General features: G+C 40.4%; 1 protein-coding gene across 3 annotated transcripts in view; it reads left to right on the top strand.

The window, feature by feature from the left end:
- The window catches only part of sema3d (sema domain, immunoglobulin domain (Ig), short basic domain, secreted, (semaphorin) 3D), a 38444-nt gene that overhangs the window by 9138 nt on the left and 8517 nt on the right, over nucleotides 1-20789 (top strand). For all 3 annotated transcript variants that reach the window (XR_004657660.1, XR_004657661.1, XM_034879375.1), the window contains exons 3-17: nucleotides 3227-3387; nucleotides 5934-5996; nucleotides 6145-6264; nucleotides 6373-6466; nucleotides 6943-7071; nucleotides 8864-9000; nucleotides 10811-10925; nucleotides 11132-11201; nucleotides 11316-11460; nucleotides 12026-12248; nucleotides 12543-12631; nucleotides 12932-12973; nucleotides 13768-13925; nucleotides 15996-16060; nucleotides 16259-16398. Coding sequence is in view for 1 of the 3 variants with exons in the window: in XM_034879375.1 (XP_034735266.1) it covers nucleotides 3227-3387; nucleotides 5934-5996; nucleotides 6145-6264; nucleotides 6373-6466; nucleotides 6943-7071; nucleotides 8864-9000; nucleotides 10811-10925; nucleotides 11132-11201; nucleotides 11316-11460; nucleotides 12026-12248; nucleotides 12543-12631; nucleotides 12932-12973; nucleotides 13768-13925; nucleotides 15996-16060; nucleotides 16259-16398 (1751 nt within the window). In the remaining 2 variants the exon portion in view is untranslated. The remainder of the gene's footprint in view (nucleotides 1-3226; nucleotides 3388-5933; nucleotides 5997-6144; nucleotides 6265-6372; nucleotides 6467-6942; nucleotides 7072-8863; nucleotides 9001-10810; nucleotides 10926-11131; nucleotides 11202-11315; nucleotides 11461-12025; nucleotides 12249-12542; nucleotides 12632-12931; nucleotides 12974-13767; nucleotides 13926-15995; nucleotides 16061-16258; nucleotides 16399-20789) is intronic.

Here is a 20789-nt window from a genome sequence, read left to right as displayed (position 1 = left end):
TTCTGGTTCATAACAGACCGTCGTTCCAACTGTGCACTGCGTTCGTGTGTTTAGTTTTGCGTCAGCTGTTTGTTTTGTGCCACCGGGGGGAAAGCTGAATTATTGCTCCCCTTAAAACCCATTCTAGACTCCAGTGCAAACTTTACTTCAAAGCCTCTAGCCCTCATTCTACGTATCAGCTACAAGAAACCACACAAATGAACTTCAGTCTTGCTCCATAAAATTGAATCCCTACTGTGACCTAAAAGTAAACTCCCTCTGTCTTCAGCCTCCAAAAGCTCTCTTCTGGTCAAAGGCTTCCAAAACCTATGGCTGGAAATAGAGACACATTGAGTGTCCAAAATAAATATATGTAAGTAGCTGAAGGAATAATGATTGCTAGGGACAGTGTTTACTCAGCATTTAGGCTAGTATTTAGCTCTACAGTTTATCTCATTTAATGTTTGTTCCAAACCAACCAAAATAATTGTGTTTATCATTTCATATGTGATTGAATTTTAATGGGGCCATACATCTGAGGCAACTTTAAAACTTTGATACTCTATCAGGGTGTGTCTCTTGGCTTTGACAATGAGCACGGCTGAGTAAACTTTAATTTTTTATTCTAGAGGAAAATCTGCAGTGGTTTTCTTTTGGACCTCACAACAGTAGAACAATGCCCATTTTTGGCTCTCTCAGTCAGAACCATCTCAACACTCTTCAAAAGCAACACCTCCCAGCAGAGATCACTCTTCAAACATCGCATTGCCCTCCTGTGAAAAGTCCAGCGTGAATGAGTGAAGGGTGAAACAATCGAAGTGAAATCATCCCTGATTGAGTGAACACCTAAAAAACAACTTTCTTCTGCTCCAGACTTAAAAGCTTTCCTCTAAAAAAACACATCTCATGGGCCAAGTTTAAGTTTCATCCAGAGTCACAACATAGACATTGTGGCCTTCTGCCAAATGAGACGTAAAGTCATCTGGTTTAAATATTTAATACGCTACGCATTCATATTGTTGTTATGGCCTTGTTTCTAATGCGTGCCCAAATGGACTAAGTTACACCACATGCTTTCTATCCTTAGTCTTGTGGCCTATATTACTCAAAAGCTAGTTTATTAGTTACAGGAAGAAGACAATTTTAGGGATAATTACTGTACTGTTAACAGTTTATCCAAACTTAGATCCAAACTTAATTTAGTGAACTAATTTTGCCTGTTCTTGAGCTATTCTTCATTGGTTTCTTTGTTTAGAAGTTCTTATTAACAATACTAGCTGTGACTCCTATGCATTAATAATGGCAAATCGAGGCTATGATTATGCAACATGAAAATTAGCTTAATGCAGGGTACAACAGTCGATAGGTTCTTCTAATGAATATTGTGCTTAAAAGATGTGACTCTTCTTCTAGCCCATATGGCAGATTCATAAACAGCATCATTACAGCAATGTTTCTTTTCAACCCAATCCTCTTATATTCAACATTCAGACAAAAGGCAACAACGCAGCTGTGTATGGTGGTCTGCACTTCCACAAAGGCAGACATTACATTCCATGTCATTAGCTGATATTTTTATCTAAAGCAACTTATAATTGCCATATACTGTATGTTATAGGTCGCATGCCTCTGGAGCAACACACAAAGGACACACAGCTGGCAGCCCACTCACTCTGACATCTCTCCATGTATAGTGCATGTATAGGTCCTGAGCATGTGTGTGTATTTCAGGCCTGTGTGTGAGTACTAACAAAAGTGTGTACACAGAGTGTAGTGCAGTAATTTCCCCATTGGGGACTAATAAACAAATGATCTATTTATCTATTATCAACTAAGGGTTAGGTATCTTGCTCAAGGACACATGAGCTGATGTATCATAGTGGGAATCCAACCAAGGTTTCCCACAACAAAGGCATGTGTCATATCCACTGCACCACCACCAACCTAGTATTATAGAGTTTAAATAGTTTGTTAGCCTAAATCTAGTGGCAGCAAGCCAACCTGGTGATGTCTTACTCAAATACATGTTTGGATGAGAGTGCCTCGGAGCTCCAGCGGAGGAACTAATCAAGAGCTGTTTAGCGAGATGAGGGCTCTCTTCTCTTAGGAAAGGTGTGGAGCACTATGCTAAGATAAGCAGGCTGTTTCATTGGCCTAATGGTGCTACGTGTTTACAGAGCAGATTAGCATTAGCCAAGGGCTAGCAGGCCTAATCTCTCTGTGAGGTTTAGTCTGCTGGGGGCATGATGTATGTATAGGGGTGAACGAAATGAGCATGTGGGGGTGCTTTGTGTGTGAGCTAGTGTATAGGAGGAGGTATTAAGCAGGATTGCGTGGTGTGGAGGGGTCCTAGAAGTTCAAATATTGAGGGTTGGTAACCTCTCCAATCCTTCACACCAAGAGGATAATCACAATGTCAATCCTTTCAGAGTGACTCCCACAGGACTCCCCCAGTCCTGTGGCCAGTGTTTATTCAAGGCATGTTGCTGTGCTGGTGCACTGAAAAGAGCCTGGTGATAGAAGAGATTTCCTTAGATCAAGTAGATCAAGGACACAGTACTGAGCTGAAAATGTAGTCAGTGTTCAGCTCCCAGAAATGGACCATTGAAGCTGGGAGACCAAACAATACCAACACAAACACAGCCAATATGCAGTATATTTTAACCCTTTACATACAGTTTATTTAAAGGTGGGATATCGTGAAAAATTCAAATTGTCAGTGCAGTACATCTACCTACCAACCAATAAACTGTAAAAATAGGACAACCCAGTGGGCGGCCTAGGTCACAAAACATCAGATTCAACAAGCCAGCCTTAAAGAGACAGGCACTGAAAAAGGAGTGTTTGGTACAAAGGGGGGAATTCAGTTGTATTTAGACAGATGGTATGAGGAAAATAATGTGTTTTTCTAATATAAAACAATGTAAACATGTTCTAGTTGAACCCCAAAAGTACGAACCTGAAAATGAGCATGATAGTTGTCCTTTACAGTCTTACTACTATAAATCGTATTAAAGTCAACAGCAAATGATGCCATCGTCTAATGAGTGAGCAACATGTATTCCTACTGCTCTTTTCATGATCTAATCTCACGGTGCCCATGACAGGCATGTGGCACAGCCACAGATCACATTTATCTGCACATGGGGTCATGCAGGAAACTACAGCTATGAAAATACCCTGTACTGCAGGAATTATTAATCTCTTTGTTTGTCTCTATGTCTGTCTGTTTCTCTCTCTGGGCCAGAACTGCTGCAAGCCGGCAGTGTATCTCTGTTTTTGGGCCCCTCCGATGGCCTCCACTCCCACTCGCTGCTTCTGGATGAAGAGAGAGGTCGTCTTCTGTTGGGAGCCAGAGATCACATCTACCTGCTTGACACTGACAATCTGGCCAGAACCCCCAGAAAGGTACGCTCTGCTGTGAAGAATGTGCAAATTGTATATATATATATCTATATGTATAGATAGATAAATATAATTACAAAGAACGATCCACAATCAGACAGAAAAACAAGGCCAAGAATGAACTTGCAATAAGGCCATTTGCTATACTGAAAGTGTTCATATTATGCTTATTGTTTTTTTTCATTTCCTTTATTGTGTTATATATCTTTTTTTTGCCCGTTATATGTTTATAAAGTGAAAAAGCCCCAATTCCACCCAAAGGGACTTACCATCTTCCAGAGAAAACAGTGTTCACAAAACTGTCCTGCTCCAAACAGCTTTATTGTAGTCCAGCCTGTACTTCCGCGACAAACGTGGGTCACTTTGCAACACACGTCATATACAGCAAGCTCAACACACAAGGTGAAAAGAGGAGCTGCAGCAGTGCAGTACAACAAAAAAATTGTGTTTGTTTGAAAATTAAACCACATAAACGTATTCTGTTACAACCTCTTAATACAATTATGAACCTGAAAATTAGCATACTATGAGCACTTTAAGGTTGTTTAGGTAGACTTTGACGTGTTTACAGCAGTTTTAAGAATCTCCACACCCTGTGACAGGAAGTAAGAAGTTCAAGTTTTTACAGGAGTGTCTCCTCCACACACTGTAAAGGTCCCAATCCCCAGGCGTGCACACTCATGCTTGGAGTCCTTTGAGACACCCTACTAACCTCTGCTTTTTTCTGCGAGCAGCTCATTATTATAGAGACAGCCCACGCTTCTGCTCTTGACACTTGTACCTGTCTTGCCATTGATTGGGGTGATGTAAGGTATTTTTTCCCCATGTGTTGCTAAGCTGAAATGTACTCAACCATGTGTTGTTTTAGAGAAGAGCTCACCTTTCAGTCAACAGCAGTCTAAAAGTGTCTGTCTGGCAAGGTTAGGGTCATCATGTTAAAGGGAACTCACAAGTTTACACGTATATATGGAGTATGCAGGTTCACCCTTAGGCAAATATACCAACACCAAAATGCATTTAGAAGGATTTCATGTGTTAAAATTGGTTGGCGTGAGTGTGTGTTTATGCAGCCGAGGTTGATCTGCAAGTGGGATGACAGTGTGTTTATTTGATTTTTATCTGGTTGTTTTAACTTTTAGTCTGGCTCTCAAAGTGTTGCAGTTTTGTTACTTCTTTGGTTACTGATACTGTTGCCAGGGAGATATCCACCAAAGGTCTAATTCCCTCTGCCCTCTGGGACCAGCCCGTGCTAGAAAAGCAATCTTGGTGTTCATCAGTGAATGATGACGCATACCTCGAAACATGGACCATCAGGCACTGAAACAGGAGCAAATATTCTGCAAGCAAACATTCCAGATGTTTCTACCTAGATTTGAGATCTTTTTTTCCACAGTCTTTAATATATTCCCATATGCTGTTGTAAAACAGGACCACTGATCACTTCTTATTCTGAGTTTCAAAACCAGTTTAAGCCCTTCACAGGCCCCACACCATACTCAGTCAACACATGACGTTGTAACTCTAATTTTCTGTATGAATTCCTAGGCGGAATGCCCTGATTTTAAATCATGAGGAGTTTTGATATTTTTGCCGGTGTGTTTGCATGCGTATTCAGGCTCTGTAGACCCATGAATAAGTTGCCGATATCTCTCCTTGGTAGGATTTAAGGGAGGTAACACGCTAAGAACATAAGCCTGTTATAACACATGTGTGAACATGGCGGAATACATTGCAGGGACAAATGATGTTATATGTCCATTGCTCTCTGGTACCAGCACCTGGAGGTGTAAATTATTGTACAACTCAGATCAGTTATACAATAATCCCTTAAAATTCTAAGATTAAGTCGAGGAGCCAACGTTTTCCGACACTCAATAAATTTAGATCGCAACTTTATAGCATAACAGTGGACAATGTACAGACCAAATGGAAGTAAAATACAACATAGAAAACAACTAAATAAAAACCACACAAGTTCACCGAGAAACATAAATTTAATAATTACAGTAAAAGCTAAATATTGTGTCTCCAAAAGAGATTTGACACAGAATAAAAAACTGGCTTGCATGAACTTCTCTGGCAGTTTGTTCCAGAGTTGAGGGGCCCTGATGGCAAATTCCCGGCCTCCTTTTGTTTTTAGTTTTTAAGAGCCAGTTAGCTGCACTTAGGGTCATATCTGGTTAGGGGGTCGGGAGCTTACTCAGTAGTACCATTCAAAGTGATCCATAAAATTGTATATCCTTCTCTAAAGTGCACAGGTAGCCAGTGTAGAGATGCTAAAACCGGAGTGTTATGCACTCTTCTTCCAGATGTTGTACTAAGTCTGGCTTCTGCATTCTGAACTACTGCAGCTCAAACACATTACGTTGTTATTGTATTAGCTTAAAGGGTTAGAGCGCTTTGCAGTAGCACATATTGGCGGAGATTTAATGGCATTGTAGGCATTTAATGGTGTAAATGGCAGTGTTCAAGTTCTTTGACTGAGTGACAGCTCACAAACAACATTATGAGATTTGAAATGTTTTCTCTTCTTATTTACCTGTCATCAGATTCACTGGCCTGCTCCGCGAGACCAAGTGGATATGTGCAAACTGGCAGGCAAAAATGCAAATGTAAGTGCTTCCAAAGAAAATCAATTCTTGAAAAATCATTTAGATTCTAAGTTTATTTGTTCACTATTCTGTGTTGTAGTATACAATATACCTGTTCATCCATCTTATAATTGTTCATCCTTGCTTCTTCTGCCCCTGCCTGTCCTAGTTGGAGTGTGCTAACTTTGTCAGGGTCCTTCACAACTACAATCGTACACATGTCTATGCCTGTGGGACAGGATCCTTTCACCCCAACTGTGCTTTCATTGAAATCACTGGCCGCAGAGAGGTAAAGTAGATATGAGCATTGAATCTCAGCAGGGATAATTTTGACACAAGTTCAGGAGTTGGATTTAAATTAGCTAAAGTTTTGAATTATCTCTCTTTTGTCTCCCAGGATGGCGTGTTCCAACTGCTGTCTAGGACAGTGGAGTCTGGCAGATTGAAATGTCCTTTTGATCCTTCGCAGCCATTCACCTCAGTCCTCACAGGTAATACGAGCCATCACACAACACTCACACAACATGGCAATCCTCTGCCTGCCTATCTGCTGTGCAGCATGTTATTGCAGCACAGCACCATTTACCCAGGAACAAATGATGCTTCTCCTCAAGTTTCCACTCAGTTCTTTGAGTAAATTTGTATTCCCAGCACTTTCCAGCAAATGATTTGCTCAAGAAAGAGGCGAGCAGACAGTTTTCAGTCAGCAACACATTCACTTGGCAGAGACTTGTAAACACAAGGGCCTGGAGCCTTATCTGTTTTTCAGTTGTTTGTTTCTTGAAATGTTTCTAAGTCTCTGCTTTTCTATGTAGGTTTACCGAGGTAAGCCTATGAAATGCTAAAAGCTAAACATTATTTTTTTCGTTTTTTTTTCGTTTTGAACAATAATGTTCATTATGTGCTGATTTTACTATTGCATAATTTAATGTCATGACTGATTGACCTATGTCTGTAATTGGTCCAGATCAGTACCTGTATGCGGGCACATCATCAGACTTCCTGGGCAAAGACACAACTTTCACACGCTCCCTTGGCCCTCCACCTGACCAGCACTACATACGCACAGACATGTCTGAAGAATACTGGATCAATGGTACACACATGCTTGCACATATCCACATTAGCATGCTGAGTGCCCTCAAAACCTGTTATTGCTTTTTCTCCAAACTTCAAGCCTCTCTACTGATACAAAGAGCCCCTCTGTGCCCTCAGGACGGTTATTGACATTCCAGTGCGGAGGAAACAGCCCACTTATTCATTTAGCTGGAACTTTTATATGAATGCCATAGCTGAACAGGGACCACACCTACAAGGGAATTTACAGTGTTCCACAAAATGCAGGGTCTGAGTCACACAATCCCATAACCACACACACATTTGCACACACGTGCACGCACGCACACAGTTATCACTGAAGAGTGAGTCGACTCTCTCTGTATACATCTCCAGTCTTGAGTGTTTTACAGCCACTGATGGGTTGTCGTGTATCAACAGTTGTCACCCAGATCTAAATCCTTACACATGGTCTTCACATTTCACAACCACACAGTCAGAGATGTTTGGAGTAATTATGTCTCTCTCTCTCGCTCTCTCTCTCTCTCTCTGTCTCTGTCTCTCTCTCTTGAAGTATGTGTATAGAGTTCATGTGTTGGTGCAGGGCAGGCAGAGAGAAAGCACATCCCTTCTGGCAGTCTTTCTGTTTCTGTGAGCCTGTGGAACATCTTTCCATTGCTGTAGTACTAACAATGACCTTCTGTCGAGTGTGTTAGCAGTTGTACATGCTACATGTTAGCTGTTTCAGTAGGGGAATCATCCTCTGGTGGTTGGCTGGGCTACTAGAGGTTGAGCTAATGTTGTTGTAATGTCACTGCAACACATAAGCCTGTAGACTGTCCGTAGTCACCGTCTGAATCAAGACACAGATGGCAACATGCTGTTGATCCCCACAACCTTTTGCCTACGTCATGTTTTATTGTCCATGTTCTTCCTGTCACACTGTTCAACATCATAAAATAGTAATTACTAATCATTCTTGGTATATGTTTTTCTGATGTCTTACTGTAATTCGCATAAGATCAGCACAGAAACCCTTTGATAGTTCTGCTATTAGCAATAGTAACTGCAACTAATTGTTTTAGTTTTGCATGAACTTTACTGTTTTTGTTCATTTTAAACCACTTTAATCAACCTTATTTCCAGCTGCAACAGGCAGCTGTTTCCAGCAAAACATTCTGATGAACCCACAGTTTGCTAACTGTCCAGCAACAAAAAGCAGACAAAGTTAGCAACTATCTGGTGAGCATAATGGAACATTTAGCAGCTAAAGAGAAAGATTTCCACCTCGTTATCGGTGGAGATCAGAACCACGCAAGAAGCCGAGTTTATTTTGGTCTTACATCTTTTGTGAGTCAAGCACTTCTCCTAAGATAATGTTGCTCTGTGTCTGCTCAAAGTGGGCAACTGGTTACCAACATGTTCAACTTTATAACGTGGTAATGTGTCAGTATTGTGTTTATAGCTTATTCCGCTGCTTTTAAGTGACTACTTTTAATTAAAGGATCTGAATACTGTGTCAAACTCAGAGAAAACATAATTAGGGTAGATGTTTGACACTGGGTGCTCTAGCTCAAGATGCTCTCTATGCCACACTGCTGCCTAACAGATACTATATTCAATTGTACAGCAGGTTAAGTTAGTGGCCCAAGCTTTAGCTTAGAAAATAGAAAAGGCACTATTTCAGACATTTCTGTAGATATACTGTAGAACAAGATTGTAAATAAACCTGTAGCATTAATGCCACCTCAAGGTTGCGGTGCATGGTGAATCCATTACCTGACTTCTTTTAACACTCTCCCCTCTCTCTCTTTTCCTCACCATGTCTTCAGAGGCCAGGTTTATATCTGCTCATCCCATTGCAGACACCTACAATCCAGATGATGATAAGATATACTTTTTCTTCCGCGAGGTGTCATGGGAAGGCAACGGCAAAAGCATCCTGTCCCGAGTGGCTCGTGTGTGCAAGGTGAGATATTATACAACAGAAGTGTACTGTAAAAACGTAGGAGCACAGAGGAATGGAGGTGAAGATGTGACAGATGGTTGGATAGGTAGGGGAGAAAGAAGAGGTTGGAAGAATGAAAAGCCCCAACTACTTTAAGATACCTGCACATGGACTTGCACATGGACATGGACCCAGTTGGTAAAGAGAGATATTATCCTTGAAAGATAGATAGGCAACATATTGGGACTATAGAGAAAGACAATAGGCGTGCAATAGCTCTTACATAGTATGAGGGAATTGTAACTCCTACAGGGATTTGATCGGATAAGGATCATTGTGTTGGCCACTACAAGAGTGTTTTATGTCACCCAGAAGGAAGCCTCTGTGATACATTCTTCTTTTGTTGTCAAGAGTCTGTCTGGGGCAGTGAATCCTGGTTCTAGCCCCTTTGTGGCCTGCTGACGGGGCAATCTTAGAGCTGCTGCCTAAATTGTCACTGATATCGATATGTCTCATTCTCATTGTTTTTCCCCCAAAGGATGTGCATGTATTCTCTATTTAAAGGGTGATAAAGAAAACATATTTTGTGTGGTACCATCACATTACATGAGACTATGTAAGTTTGGCAGGTACTTTTTTCTAATGTGTCTTACAGTGAGAGGATTCAGCCTTTACTTGAATTTCTAACGGAGCTACAAGCCATCATTCAAAGGTCTATGCTTAAGGCAAAATGCCAAACTTCAAATTCTTACCTAAACGGAACCATTTTGGTAAATCAAATGTTCTCTCTTTTTAGTTGTTAGATGCTGCAAGACATTTAAGAAGCATATCATGTTTTAATGCCTATTAAGTTCTATTTGATGGCACTGCACAGCTGACCGAGGGCCGAATAGATTGGTTATCTGGACCTTTTGTATACTATACAGTGTGCCATAAGTCATTCCAAATGGGACTAGCCCTAACATCAGTTTTCCATTAGCATTCGGAGGACTACATTCTTAGAGAAAAGCTTTCAGCGTATTTATGACCTAAGAATTAGCTGTAAAGCAGACTGATGACAGCCCTCTCTTTCTGCCATCTCTCTCTTTTGGTCCTTCATTATCTGTGTCTTTTTCCCTGCATGTAAAAGGAGTAAGGGCACTTTACTTCAATCCTCTTTGAAGATTATTGCCACTGTGAAACATCCTCATTAAGTGCTTACAGTTTTTCTGTCTGTTAAATACAAGTGTGTTTTTGTGTGTGTTGAACCCTAACAATCTTTTCTATATCACTAGGTTAGGGCACGGGCCAACTTAAATAAGGAGGATCTCTTAAGTTTTCTATGCATTACAAAGAGCTGCACTTGATTGCTTCTACCTTAGTTCAATTAAAAGGCCGCTAGTTAAAACAGCAATTCTTATGCAAAGATAAACCTTGCATTATCAGTCTGCAACCTCACTTGATTTGAGTACTCTCTTCCAACATGCTGCACTTACATTTGTTTCCTCTCTGCTTTGATGTTTTTCCACCGTTTCTCTCTCTCTATGTTTCCTCTCCCTTTTCAATTACTCCTGACTGTCATTATACTAACAAGAAGGCCTCCTTTGTGCTGGTTAAATAAGCAGATTCGTACTAGAGGCATGTGCTTCACCTGTTTATTTTCCTAATTAGTACAGGGAATCTGAGTCAGGCTGTAATGCTGTGTGTTGTTTTTGTGTGTAAGTCCGTTAGATAGATTACAGTCGGATTGTGGTTAAGTGTGTGTTATTAATTGTGGTTTTCTTTTGGTCATGTTGGACAGCTACACTATGCTGACTGTGGTTTTGTCACACTCTATGTGGCTGTGTTTCAGAATGATGTGGGTGGGCTGAGAAGTCTGACCAATAAATGGACCACCTTCCTCAAAACCAGACTTGTGTGTTCTATCCCTGGACCAGATGGAGTGGACACACACTTTGATGAGCTCCGTAAGTGATTGCGAGAATAAAAAGAAAATCTGGGCAAATAAACTGAGTTTTATTTTTATCAGAATCAATCTTGAGGGTTTACTTAAGAAAGGAACAGAATTTCCAATTACGCCAGCAGTGGCACAGTGGTAGATAAATCTCTTCTGTACAGATAGTGGTAATACAAACGAATAACCTTTGTGTTGCTTCCCCTCTCTCTCTTATAGAGGACATCTTCATGCTCCCTACCAGAGATGACAAAAACCCCAAAGTGTATGCAGTCTTCACCACTTCCAGGTAAGTTTATTATTCATCACATTATCATTCATACATCCTCATCAACACCACCAATGGTCTCTCCCTTTTCTTTTCTAGCTTTAACCTGGTCTCTTGTATTCTCCTTCCTGTCAGCTCCATTTTCCGTGGCTCAGCAGTGTGTGTGTACAGCATGGCGGACATAAGGGCCGTGTTTAATGGACCTTACGCCCACAAGGAAGGGCCTGACCACCGATGGGTAGAATACGAGGGGAGGATACCGTATCCCCGTCCTGGAACGGTGAGTTTCCCACAGAGAAAAACCGACAGCTCATACTTGATAGCTCCGAGTTTAAGTTGATTTTAGATGAATAAAATCAATTTTTTTGCTAATTACAGAATAATAAACATGGCCTAATTTAAAAGTGGTGAATTGAAGGGTGAAATGTTCAAGATGCTGTAGGGTATGCATGCTCACATCTGCACACGATATACAATATAACCTTGGCTTCAATGAGGTAACTTGGCATGCTAATCAGATTCTTGTTTCATTTTGTTTAAAAACCGTAATCAAGGGAGGGAAAGGAGTGCATGGAGAATTCAAAGTATGCTTCAGGTGTACAGCTGTTTGAGCTATAGTGTACCCTGAAAGGGTAATCTGGAGTGACACAGATGTTCCAGATGTGCTTTCCTTCCCTGCCTTCCTTCATTTGACCACCAGAGGGAGACATGTACCATTACTTTATTAAACAGAAACCACTAGTTGTTTAGCTGAAAAGAAATATGGGAAACACATTCAGGGAGCGAAATTGTCTATGACTGTGAGACTTTGGCAAAAGATCAACATTTTTTATTTTGCCCTTTAGTGTCCCAGCAAGACATATGATCCAAGGATCAAGACCACCAAAGACTTCCCAGATGAGGTGGTCAGTTTTATTCGATTCCACCCTCTTATGTATCGCTCTGTATACCCTCTGACCGGTCGACCTGTGTTCACGCGTGTCCGAGTGGACTACACCCTGACTCAGATCGTTGTGGACAGAGTTTTGGCAGAGGATGGACAATATGAGGTCATGTTTCTTGGAACAGGTAAGACAAACACCCTCCTCTCAAAATATATATATATATATGCCCAGCAGAGGGCACTAGACCACCATGAGTTGTCCTTGGCCTGAGACAGATTTTGCCGCCGTTAAAACATGTAAGGTTGCAATGTGGTCTACTATCCTGTCTTTGCCACCAACCTGCCAGCTGTCGTGATCTGGTGTAGGGGTCATAGCATTTTAACTATTTTGACTTGTTTATGCCTATGTGTCCTTGTTTTATGTTTGCTTGATTTATCCTAATCACCCCTCCTGCCTCTTGTCTCACTCTCTGTTGTAGATGTCGGCTCAATTCTAAAGGTGGTGAGCATCACTCAGGAAAATTGGTCAACAGAGGAAGTGGTGCTGGAAGAACTTCAAGTTTTCCAGGTAATGGGCGCAACACAGCCACATGCACAAACGCAGATACAGAAGCACACACACTTTGAGTTGCTCTAAGCTTTATGATAGACAATCTTTGATTCTCGAACTGTCCCACAGTTGAATCATCAGTTGGTGAAATATTTACCATGACATTGTTACAAATTACGCAATACTGATGTATTTTTCTGAGCTTTTAATCCACAGACTAATCTACTGTTAGTTGTTTTTTACACAAACAGTGCCCCAGCAATGTTTATTTATTGAGGTGTTAAAGCTGGTGATAATTGTTTGTTTTAATTTTTGCAGGTTCCCACTCCCATCCTCAGTATGGAGATATCTTCTAAACAGGTTATCATCCATCTTATTCCCACACTTTTTTTCCACACTGTTTCTCTGCCTTCATTCATGTCACATGTATTCAGCTGTGTGTACATGCCTGACGTGGCACAAGACACACTTCTTTTTATCCCAGAATCATTCATTTATTCAGTTTCTATCTCTCTCTCTCTCTTTAGCCTTCCCATGTTTTTTTGGCGCTCTCTCCCCTTTCTGCCTCATTATCTTAGGGTCAGGGGTGTCAGTAGACACTTCAACCCCAATCAATGCTTCCATTAATCTCCAGCAGTGTTTGACCTGTGTGTGTGGCTGTGTGTGCATGCTCCCTGGTGTTTTATTTTTTAAAGTTCTTTGGAAATTCTGTTAGGGATTCTCATTAACGTGAAACGTGCTGCTGTCACTTGCCAGGACACTCTTGTAAAAGAGATTTTTAATCTCAAGGAGTTTTTTTTTTTTTTATCCTGGTTAAATAAAGGTTTGAATGAATTAATTAATTTAAGACAAGTCAGAGACGATCATCAGTCCAAAAGTCCCCACATTGAGAAGTCCTTAAATCTTTGTGGTTTGTTTCATGTGTCTCTTTAAAGTTTTGACATTTTTAATGAGTCTTGTTGTTACTAAGGACGTTAATATATATGAAAAGTATATGTGTAATATTCTTTTATCACAGACCACACAACGTACAGTTGTATGGACTGCATGTCATATTTTGCTCTTCTAAACAAAAGGAATTTCCTTTATGGATAATACATAGATCTGTATGTTTACCTTTCCTAAAGCAGATTGTGGTGTGTGTTTCACTATAGCAACAGCTCTACGTGGGATCAAATGAAGGGCTAGCCCAGGTTTCACTCAGTAGATGTCACCTGTATGGTCAAGCCTGCGCTGAATGCTGCCTGGCACGAGACCCCTACTGCGCCTGGGATGGACACACATGCTCACGATACGTCCCTGCATCAAAGCGGTATGCTAAACTCTTGAAAATGTTTTTTGCCAAACGTGTAGCATGATAATCAACCTACAGTGCTGATTATTTTTTTACTTTAGAGCCTGTAGATGCATACATTCACTGTAAAAATGCAGTTCTAATCTGTAACTATATCTGCAGATTGATAAGATAGGGAAGAGAATGTAGTGTCCAGTGTTGATTTAATTGTTTTACTCATTACATAATGTGATCATAACACATACCAATGATACTGATGACAGCCCATGCAACTTGTGCTCAAATGTTTCCTGAATGGAAATGATGAAGTTACGCAGTACTGGCATTATCAACAAGACTCCAACATACAGAAGAATAATATTTTAATAATAATTTCATAGTCATAATCCTTATATTAGAATGTTTATTTTTTATATATCTAAGGTAACATGCCATGCCAGTTCATTGTACAGAGTTACTCAGAAATTACTATTCTATTATTATTTTTCACACAAATTTGGATAGGAAATTACAAAATCAGACATATTGCATTTGTAACCTGTACACAAACGTGCATACACTCATGTGTACATGTGTTAACCTAAAACACACGATGCAAATTCAAAATGTACTACTTTAAATTTACTTTAACATTTACTTCTTCTTATGCAGGGTTCTTCAACAGGTTGTCCGGGACCCGTAGGGGGTCCTCAGAGTCAATGCTGGAAGGCCTCCAAGTTATTGTTAATTTTTTAAAAACAATTTCAAAAATGAAAAAGACTTAACATACTGTAAATCCAACATATTATTAGCAAGTATAAAATCTCACTGCTTACTGGCCTATAAGTGAGGTAGTCACTGAGACCAACCACAGATACAGTTCATTCTAAGGATTTACTTTGCCACATGTATATATTTAACATCAAAACATGATTTATAAAACCATGCCAACAATTATTAGTCTATTATATAGCTTAGTATTCTATGCACTAAAAAGGTATTTATGAAGACTTTAGGCCGCCCTACACGTTATTGTTGGCCCAGTTGTAATATGCAACTTAACTTTTTACTACTGTATGTAGTAGGGGGTCCCTGCTCTGTCTCTCTCAGTTATTGGTTCCTTGGCTTAAAAACATAAAGACCCCCTCTCTTATATGTGCAGAGCTGGTGCACATTAATGTGATGGTGATGGTTGAATTATTTAGTTAATTATTTTGTTGCGGCATAGCATGGCTCACAACCTGAAAATATGTGTGATCTATAAAAAGCAAAGACAAGTGTATCTACTGACCCTTTGTGTCCCTGCTTCTCCATAAGGTGTGTTTGTGTGTGTGTGTGTGTGTGTGTGTGTGTGTGTGTGTTTGTTCCCGGGGCTTGATTTTTATTCTGGCACTGTTAGGCAATTTTCTTTTCATGTTTTCATCATTTATTCAATGCCAGAGGGCATTATGAAATGCATGTGGTGTGTGCTTGCTTGCTTGCATGAACCAAGGCTCTACACAATCTAGACCCTACAGTTAGAGGTGCCACTGCCATATTATTGGCCACTGGGGAAGCTGTTATGGTTTGTGCAACAGTGGTGGCCCTGCGTTAGGTTTCCGCATCTTTTTGAAAGATGATAATAGTGATTGTATGCTACAGATGTCAAGACTAACAGGAGGTGGAGGAGGTGAAATCTATACAAACCGTAGAAGCCCGAGTGAGAAACAACAAACTAGAGACCAAAAAAACTTGACATTATTTATTTTCCCAATATGCAAATCTGACATTTGAGAAAACATATATTCCAGTTTGAGATGTGTTTGTTTTATTAACTTCTGGCCCAGATGAAAAGCACAGAAAACAAATTTGAATGATTTTTTGCATGACTACCTGTCCTTTTAACTGTATTCATATATTCAAACTATAATTTCACGTAAGCTATTATTTTCAGCATGTGTTAAATTCAGTTTGGCTACTTTTGTATTTGAACTCTGATGGCAATATTACTGAGGCTGAAATGCATTTACCTAAATATAATAATCATTTCTACATTTTAACCATATCAGAAAAAATAACTTGGGGAAATTTCCTAATCTAATCTTAATAAACTGTGTGTTTGTTCTCCAGGCGAGCCAGAAGACAGGACATCAAGCATGGAGACCCTGCCAGTCAGTGTTGGGACACTGAAGACAGTATGTAGACTTTGTTATCCTAAGTTCAGCCTTTATCTCTTTTTGTAAGGACTCGGTTTTTCTCTTTGTAAACACACAGCCAGCAAACAAATAAATTAATCACTTAAAATGTCGCTAGAGGATACCTACATGTCACACTTTTTTTTTTTAGAACCAAAGAAAAGACCATTGGATCAAAAACCGTCTTGTTTTCTTCAGGTCTTGTTGGGGGACAGGTGGAGGAGAGAGTCCTCTATGGGGTGCAGCGCAACTCCACCTTCCTCGAGTGTATCCCCAAATCTCAACAGGCTCTGATCCGGTGGTACATACAGAGGCATGGATCTGAACGCAGAGAGGAGGTCAGACACCACCCAAACATGAATGATCTCCCCACATTTTCCTTTCCTTACTTCCCTTTCTTTCTTCACTCTCTCCAAAGTCTGAAGGTGGACCTTCCTACTAGACCTGAGGGGTTACTTTTCTTGATGCCAGGTCACAAAGCCGGGAAGTTACAGGGCCAACAAAAGACATTTTTAACTGCAGCAATCATTTCTTACATAAGTACTTCAAAGCATCCAATCAACTTCAACATTTCCAGCAATGTGGTCTGAGCCTTGAACCCATCAGCAAATGTTTGTGCCACAAATCACATTGCTGCAGGTCCTGCTTATTTGGGGGAAGATAGAAAACAGTGCTTGGACCTATGGGATACCCTTCATAGCTTGAATACCCAAAAGTCACATCCATTGTGTAATTATAGGTATTAAGGGAGCAATCCAGGTTCTCACTAGTTCCTTGAATAATGTCAATATTGATGTTTATGAGTGTCCAGGGCTATTTGAATTTTTTTTACAGCAACCTCTGGTTTTGAGGAAGTTGAGGAATGACCCAAACCAGACCCACCTGGTGATGGAACATAATCTATTTTATATGAAAAATGGGGGAGAAGAAACCTGCAAATTGCATTTTAAACTACCTTTAACCTTCTTTTTTTGTTGTCACATTTTTTGCAAGTAGTCATGCTGGAATGCAACTGCTTTCCCCTGTGGAACAGCGTAGGTTCAAGGGAGACTATGATTGTTTCAGTTGTGTTCTGGATGGGAAAATGGAGTGGTGGACCAGAAAATATAAACATATAAAAAACTGACCTACATAAAGTATCACTTGAAACAAAAAATATACAGAGAATGGCCTTTTAAGGGCACGTTGGAAGCAGCATTTCAAGCTGTTATAAAATGATTATCTTTGATAAAAATCTATGTTTATTTTACAGGACTGTTAAACAAATCTGTACTTTTTCATTTTTGCTGTCATTGCCCAGGACCAAAGTCACTTTAAAACTCAGATCCTTGGAGACAAGGTGGTGGACAGAAGGACATATAGGGACAGAAAGTTGAATGCATTTGTATTTGAGGTGTGGAAAGGAACTCATTGGCGAGGACACTTGTCTCCTGATTGAGACAACAGAGACCTGCTTACTCAGAACCTCAGCGCTCTCCCCTCCCCTATCCAAACATAAAAACCTTTCTCCACCCACTGCAAATGGGTTTCTTACCACTCAACCAACTCACTCCTCCTCTACCGCCCCACTTCCTGCTACACTTATTTACTCCCACCACTGGTCCCCTGTCCTCTCTCTTAGGGGTGAATGTAAACACACTGACAGGTGCAGAGGCCACTAAAGACCCAGGAGTTCTTTTATAGGCCTGCACAGCCGAAAGCCTCGTTTCCCCCTTGGTGTGTGTGTTTCTTTATGATCCCCTACAGCAGAAATCATAACATAGGGCTCCCTAGGGACAGCCATATGTTTTGGGGTAATGAACACAATGGGGTGTTTTCTGTGTTTGTGACTAGGCATGCAATGATGTGTGACCTATTGCACTCTAGACAAAGTGATGAAACACTGAATGATGGAGTTCTCGAATGACAAAAAAGTACCGAAGATAGTTTTGAGAAGGTACATCCAATTAATTTCTAAATGACAAATGTATTCTCTGCAAATGCGAAAGGTGCACTGTTGTATAATCTCCCCACTCAGTTCTGGCTGGCTGTGGTGCAGATGCTGAGGACCCCTCCCACAGCAGCAGCAGGTAGATTAGGTTGGAGGTTGTGATTTAGCAGTTCCATCATAGAGACAACAGTTATGGTGCTTCAACAGCTGACCTGGTTGGTTCAGTTCAAATCACAAGATTCTTTGATAGAAGTTATGTGATTTTTCTTTTTTGCAGTTGAAACTGCAGTGTGTCTTACTCCATACACTTTCCGCACATTTCCTCTTTAAAAACTAAGCAATGTAATGAAACCACAGTTGTCCTCCCATTACATTAAGGTATGATGAACCTCTTTTCCATTCTGTTTCTACCCGTTTTGACCTCGGCCAAAAAGAATAGATGGCAAGACGCTGGACCAACCTCGCGATGGGCCGTTGCTCCACGCGACTCCCCGTAAATTACCCAAAAAGGATCAACAAATCCCAAAAAACACAAAAGACACAAATAACTGAACTACTGGTAACCTCCAGCCCAAACTAGCATAACTCACTAAAATAACAAAACTTCACCACCTAAGTGTGCATGGCGCTTGGGAAAGACAAACCTTCTAGTAAGACTAGCGTGCTCTCCATGTGCAACCGTCCCTTCACTCTCTGCCTTCTCATCACCTCCCCCACTCTACCTGAGCACTGATTATACTCAGGTGTGTAACCTTTTTTTATCATGAAAAATTAGGTTTTGGTGCTTGAAGAATGTCCTGATACTGACTGAATGACTGTTATGATCCCTATATCAAATGTATTTCTTTGGCAGGGCAGCAAGTGGACAAGGCTGAAAAAGACATTGTTTCTACTAAAATGTCTACTACATTTAAGTAACTAGAAGGCTTGTGAACTGAATAATAAAAATACAGAGTATTTTCTCATTCCTGACTGAGTCTAATGGTTAGATAAGTGTTCTATCTCTTGTCCCCTTACAAGCAACACATCTTTAACTATAAAAATATGTGCTAGCTAGTTTTCACTCCGTTTAACTTCTTTCTCATGTGGATTAAGCCCTTGATTGATTGTTTTTTTTGGCTGAACGCTAGCAATGCGACTGACAGTCAAAACAAAATAAAGGAGTCCAAGTGAACCACACCAAGCTGGAGGTCAAAGAAACACACTCTGTCTACTTTTCAGCTGATGAGATTAGCTGTGTGTGTTTGTGTGCGTGTGTCTTAGTTTGAACTGTGTAGCACGGCATGTTTTTCAGAGTGCCTTTGTCTGAGCTTTGCCACTTTCAAGATATTCAAATAGCTTTCTTGTAATTGGATGCTACTTGAAAATTTCCTCATTTTGCTGTTGCTTTTGTTCTTTCCAGTTTTAGTCAATGTTTTCTTCTCACCATCCTTCGGTAATGTTGGATTACTGGTTACTCTCAACTGAGTCAAGTACAAAAAATACTGCAGCCTGATTACTGGCATTTTACAACCTTAAACTTTATTGGAAATAATATCAAATCCATATTAAAACAAATGATAAATGTATCACACATCCCTACAAGAGTGGCCCTTATAGACCAGATGATTGTGGTGATTTAGGGCTTCCCTCATGAAGGACAAGGTGGTCCTGGGGACAGGGAAAGGTGATTTCTGAAGTGTCTGGCCCATGTCAACCTCTCACTCCCTGTGCTTTTCTTCCTACCCTGTTCACTTCTGTCTGTCATCCCTTTTCCTCATCTGTCCCTCAGCCTCCCTCATCAGTCCCACCTAAATGTCTCCTCACTTTATTCCCGCCTTCACGCTGCTTACTCCATCAACTTTGTTTGCGTCTCCACAATTTCCCACAGTCTCTTTTCTTCTCCGTCTCTCTCCACACGTTCTGTCTTCTGATGGGTTTTGATGAATGCATCTTAGACCAGCTGTAGCAGCACCTGTAGCCCCCCCCCCCCAACACACACACACACACACACACACACACTCCCTCCTCTTTTTCCACTTGTAAAAAGTCAGATATTAAATATTTGAGCTGGAAGAGATTCCTCTGACTTTCTCACAGCATGATTATTTGTGTGTGTGCTTGTGTGTGTATTCACCTCCTGGAGCCTGGAATGCAGGCCCATTAGAAAATTTGCAATAAGAAAAGCATGGATGACGTTACATTTCATAGTGTTCATTAGAACAAAGCACAGCCTACCTGGAAGCATGGGAAGTTCTTAACCTGACTCTTAAACATAGCTTAAAGCTTAAGCACACTTACTTGTGCTCCATTTAATAATTAAAAGCAGTGTTTCGTTAGGTTAACCTTACTCCACATGCATGCACACTTGTGCCCACATGCACACAAATGTGTATGTAAGTGTCCCTACAAACACAGAGCTCCATTTAATATGATTGAAAGCTGTATCACTATTCTTTGCAGGTGTTTTTTGGCTTAATCACATGCCCAGACACACACAGGCACACACACATACACAAATAATAATAAATAAAGACAGACCATCTGGGTGACTTTAAAAGTCTGGCATTGCCATTTAGTCACACTTGCCTTTGATCTTTGATTTTGGATGGCAGAGGGAGGATGGCTTTAAAGAATCACTGAAAAAACATAAGTACGGATTGAATGATTTTAAAAATTGCCCACTGTCTTCACAGAGACTTTGCACAAATACGATTGGTACACACATATGTATACAGCATATATATATACAGCATATATATATATACAGCATATATATATATATATATATATATATATATATATATATATATATATATA

The sequence above is a fragment of the Etheostoma cragini genome, chromosome 8 (assembly GCF_013103735.1).
Source record: "Etheostoma cragini isolate CJK2018 chromosome 8, CSU_Ecrag_1.0, whole genome shotgun sequence".
Taxonomy (NCBI): Eukaryota; Metazoa; Chordata; class Actinopteri; order Perciformes; family Percidae; genus Etheostoma; species Etheostoma cragini.
This window is presented reverse-complemented; position numbering and strand designations above follow the sequence as displayed.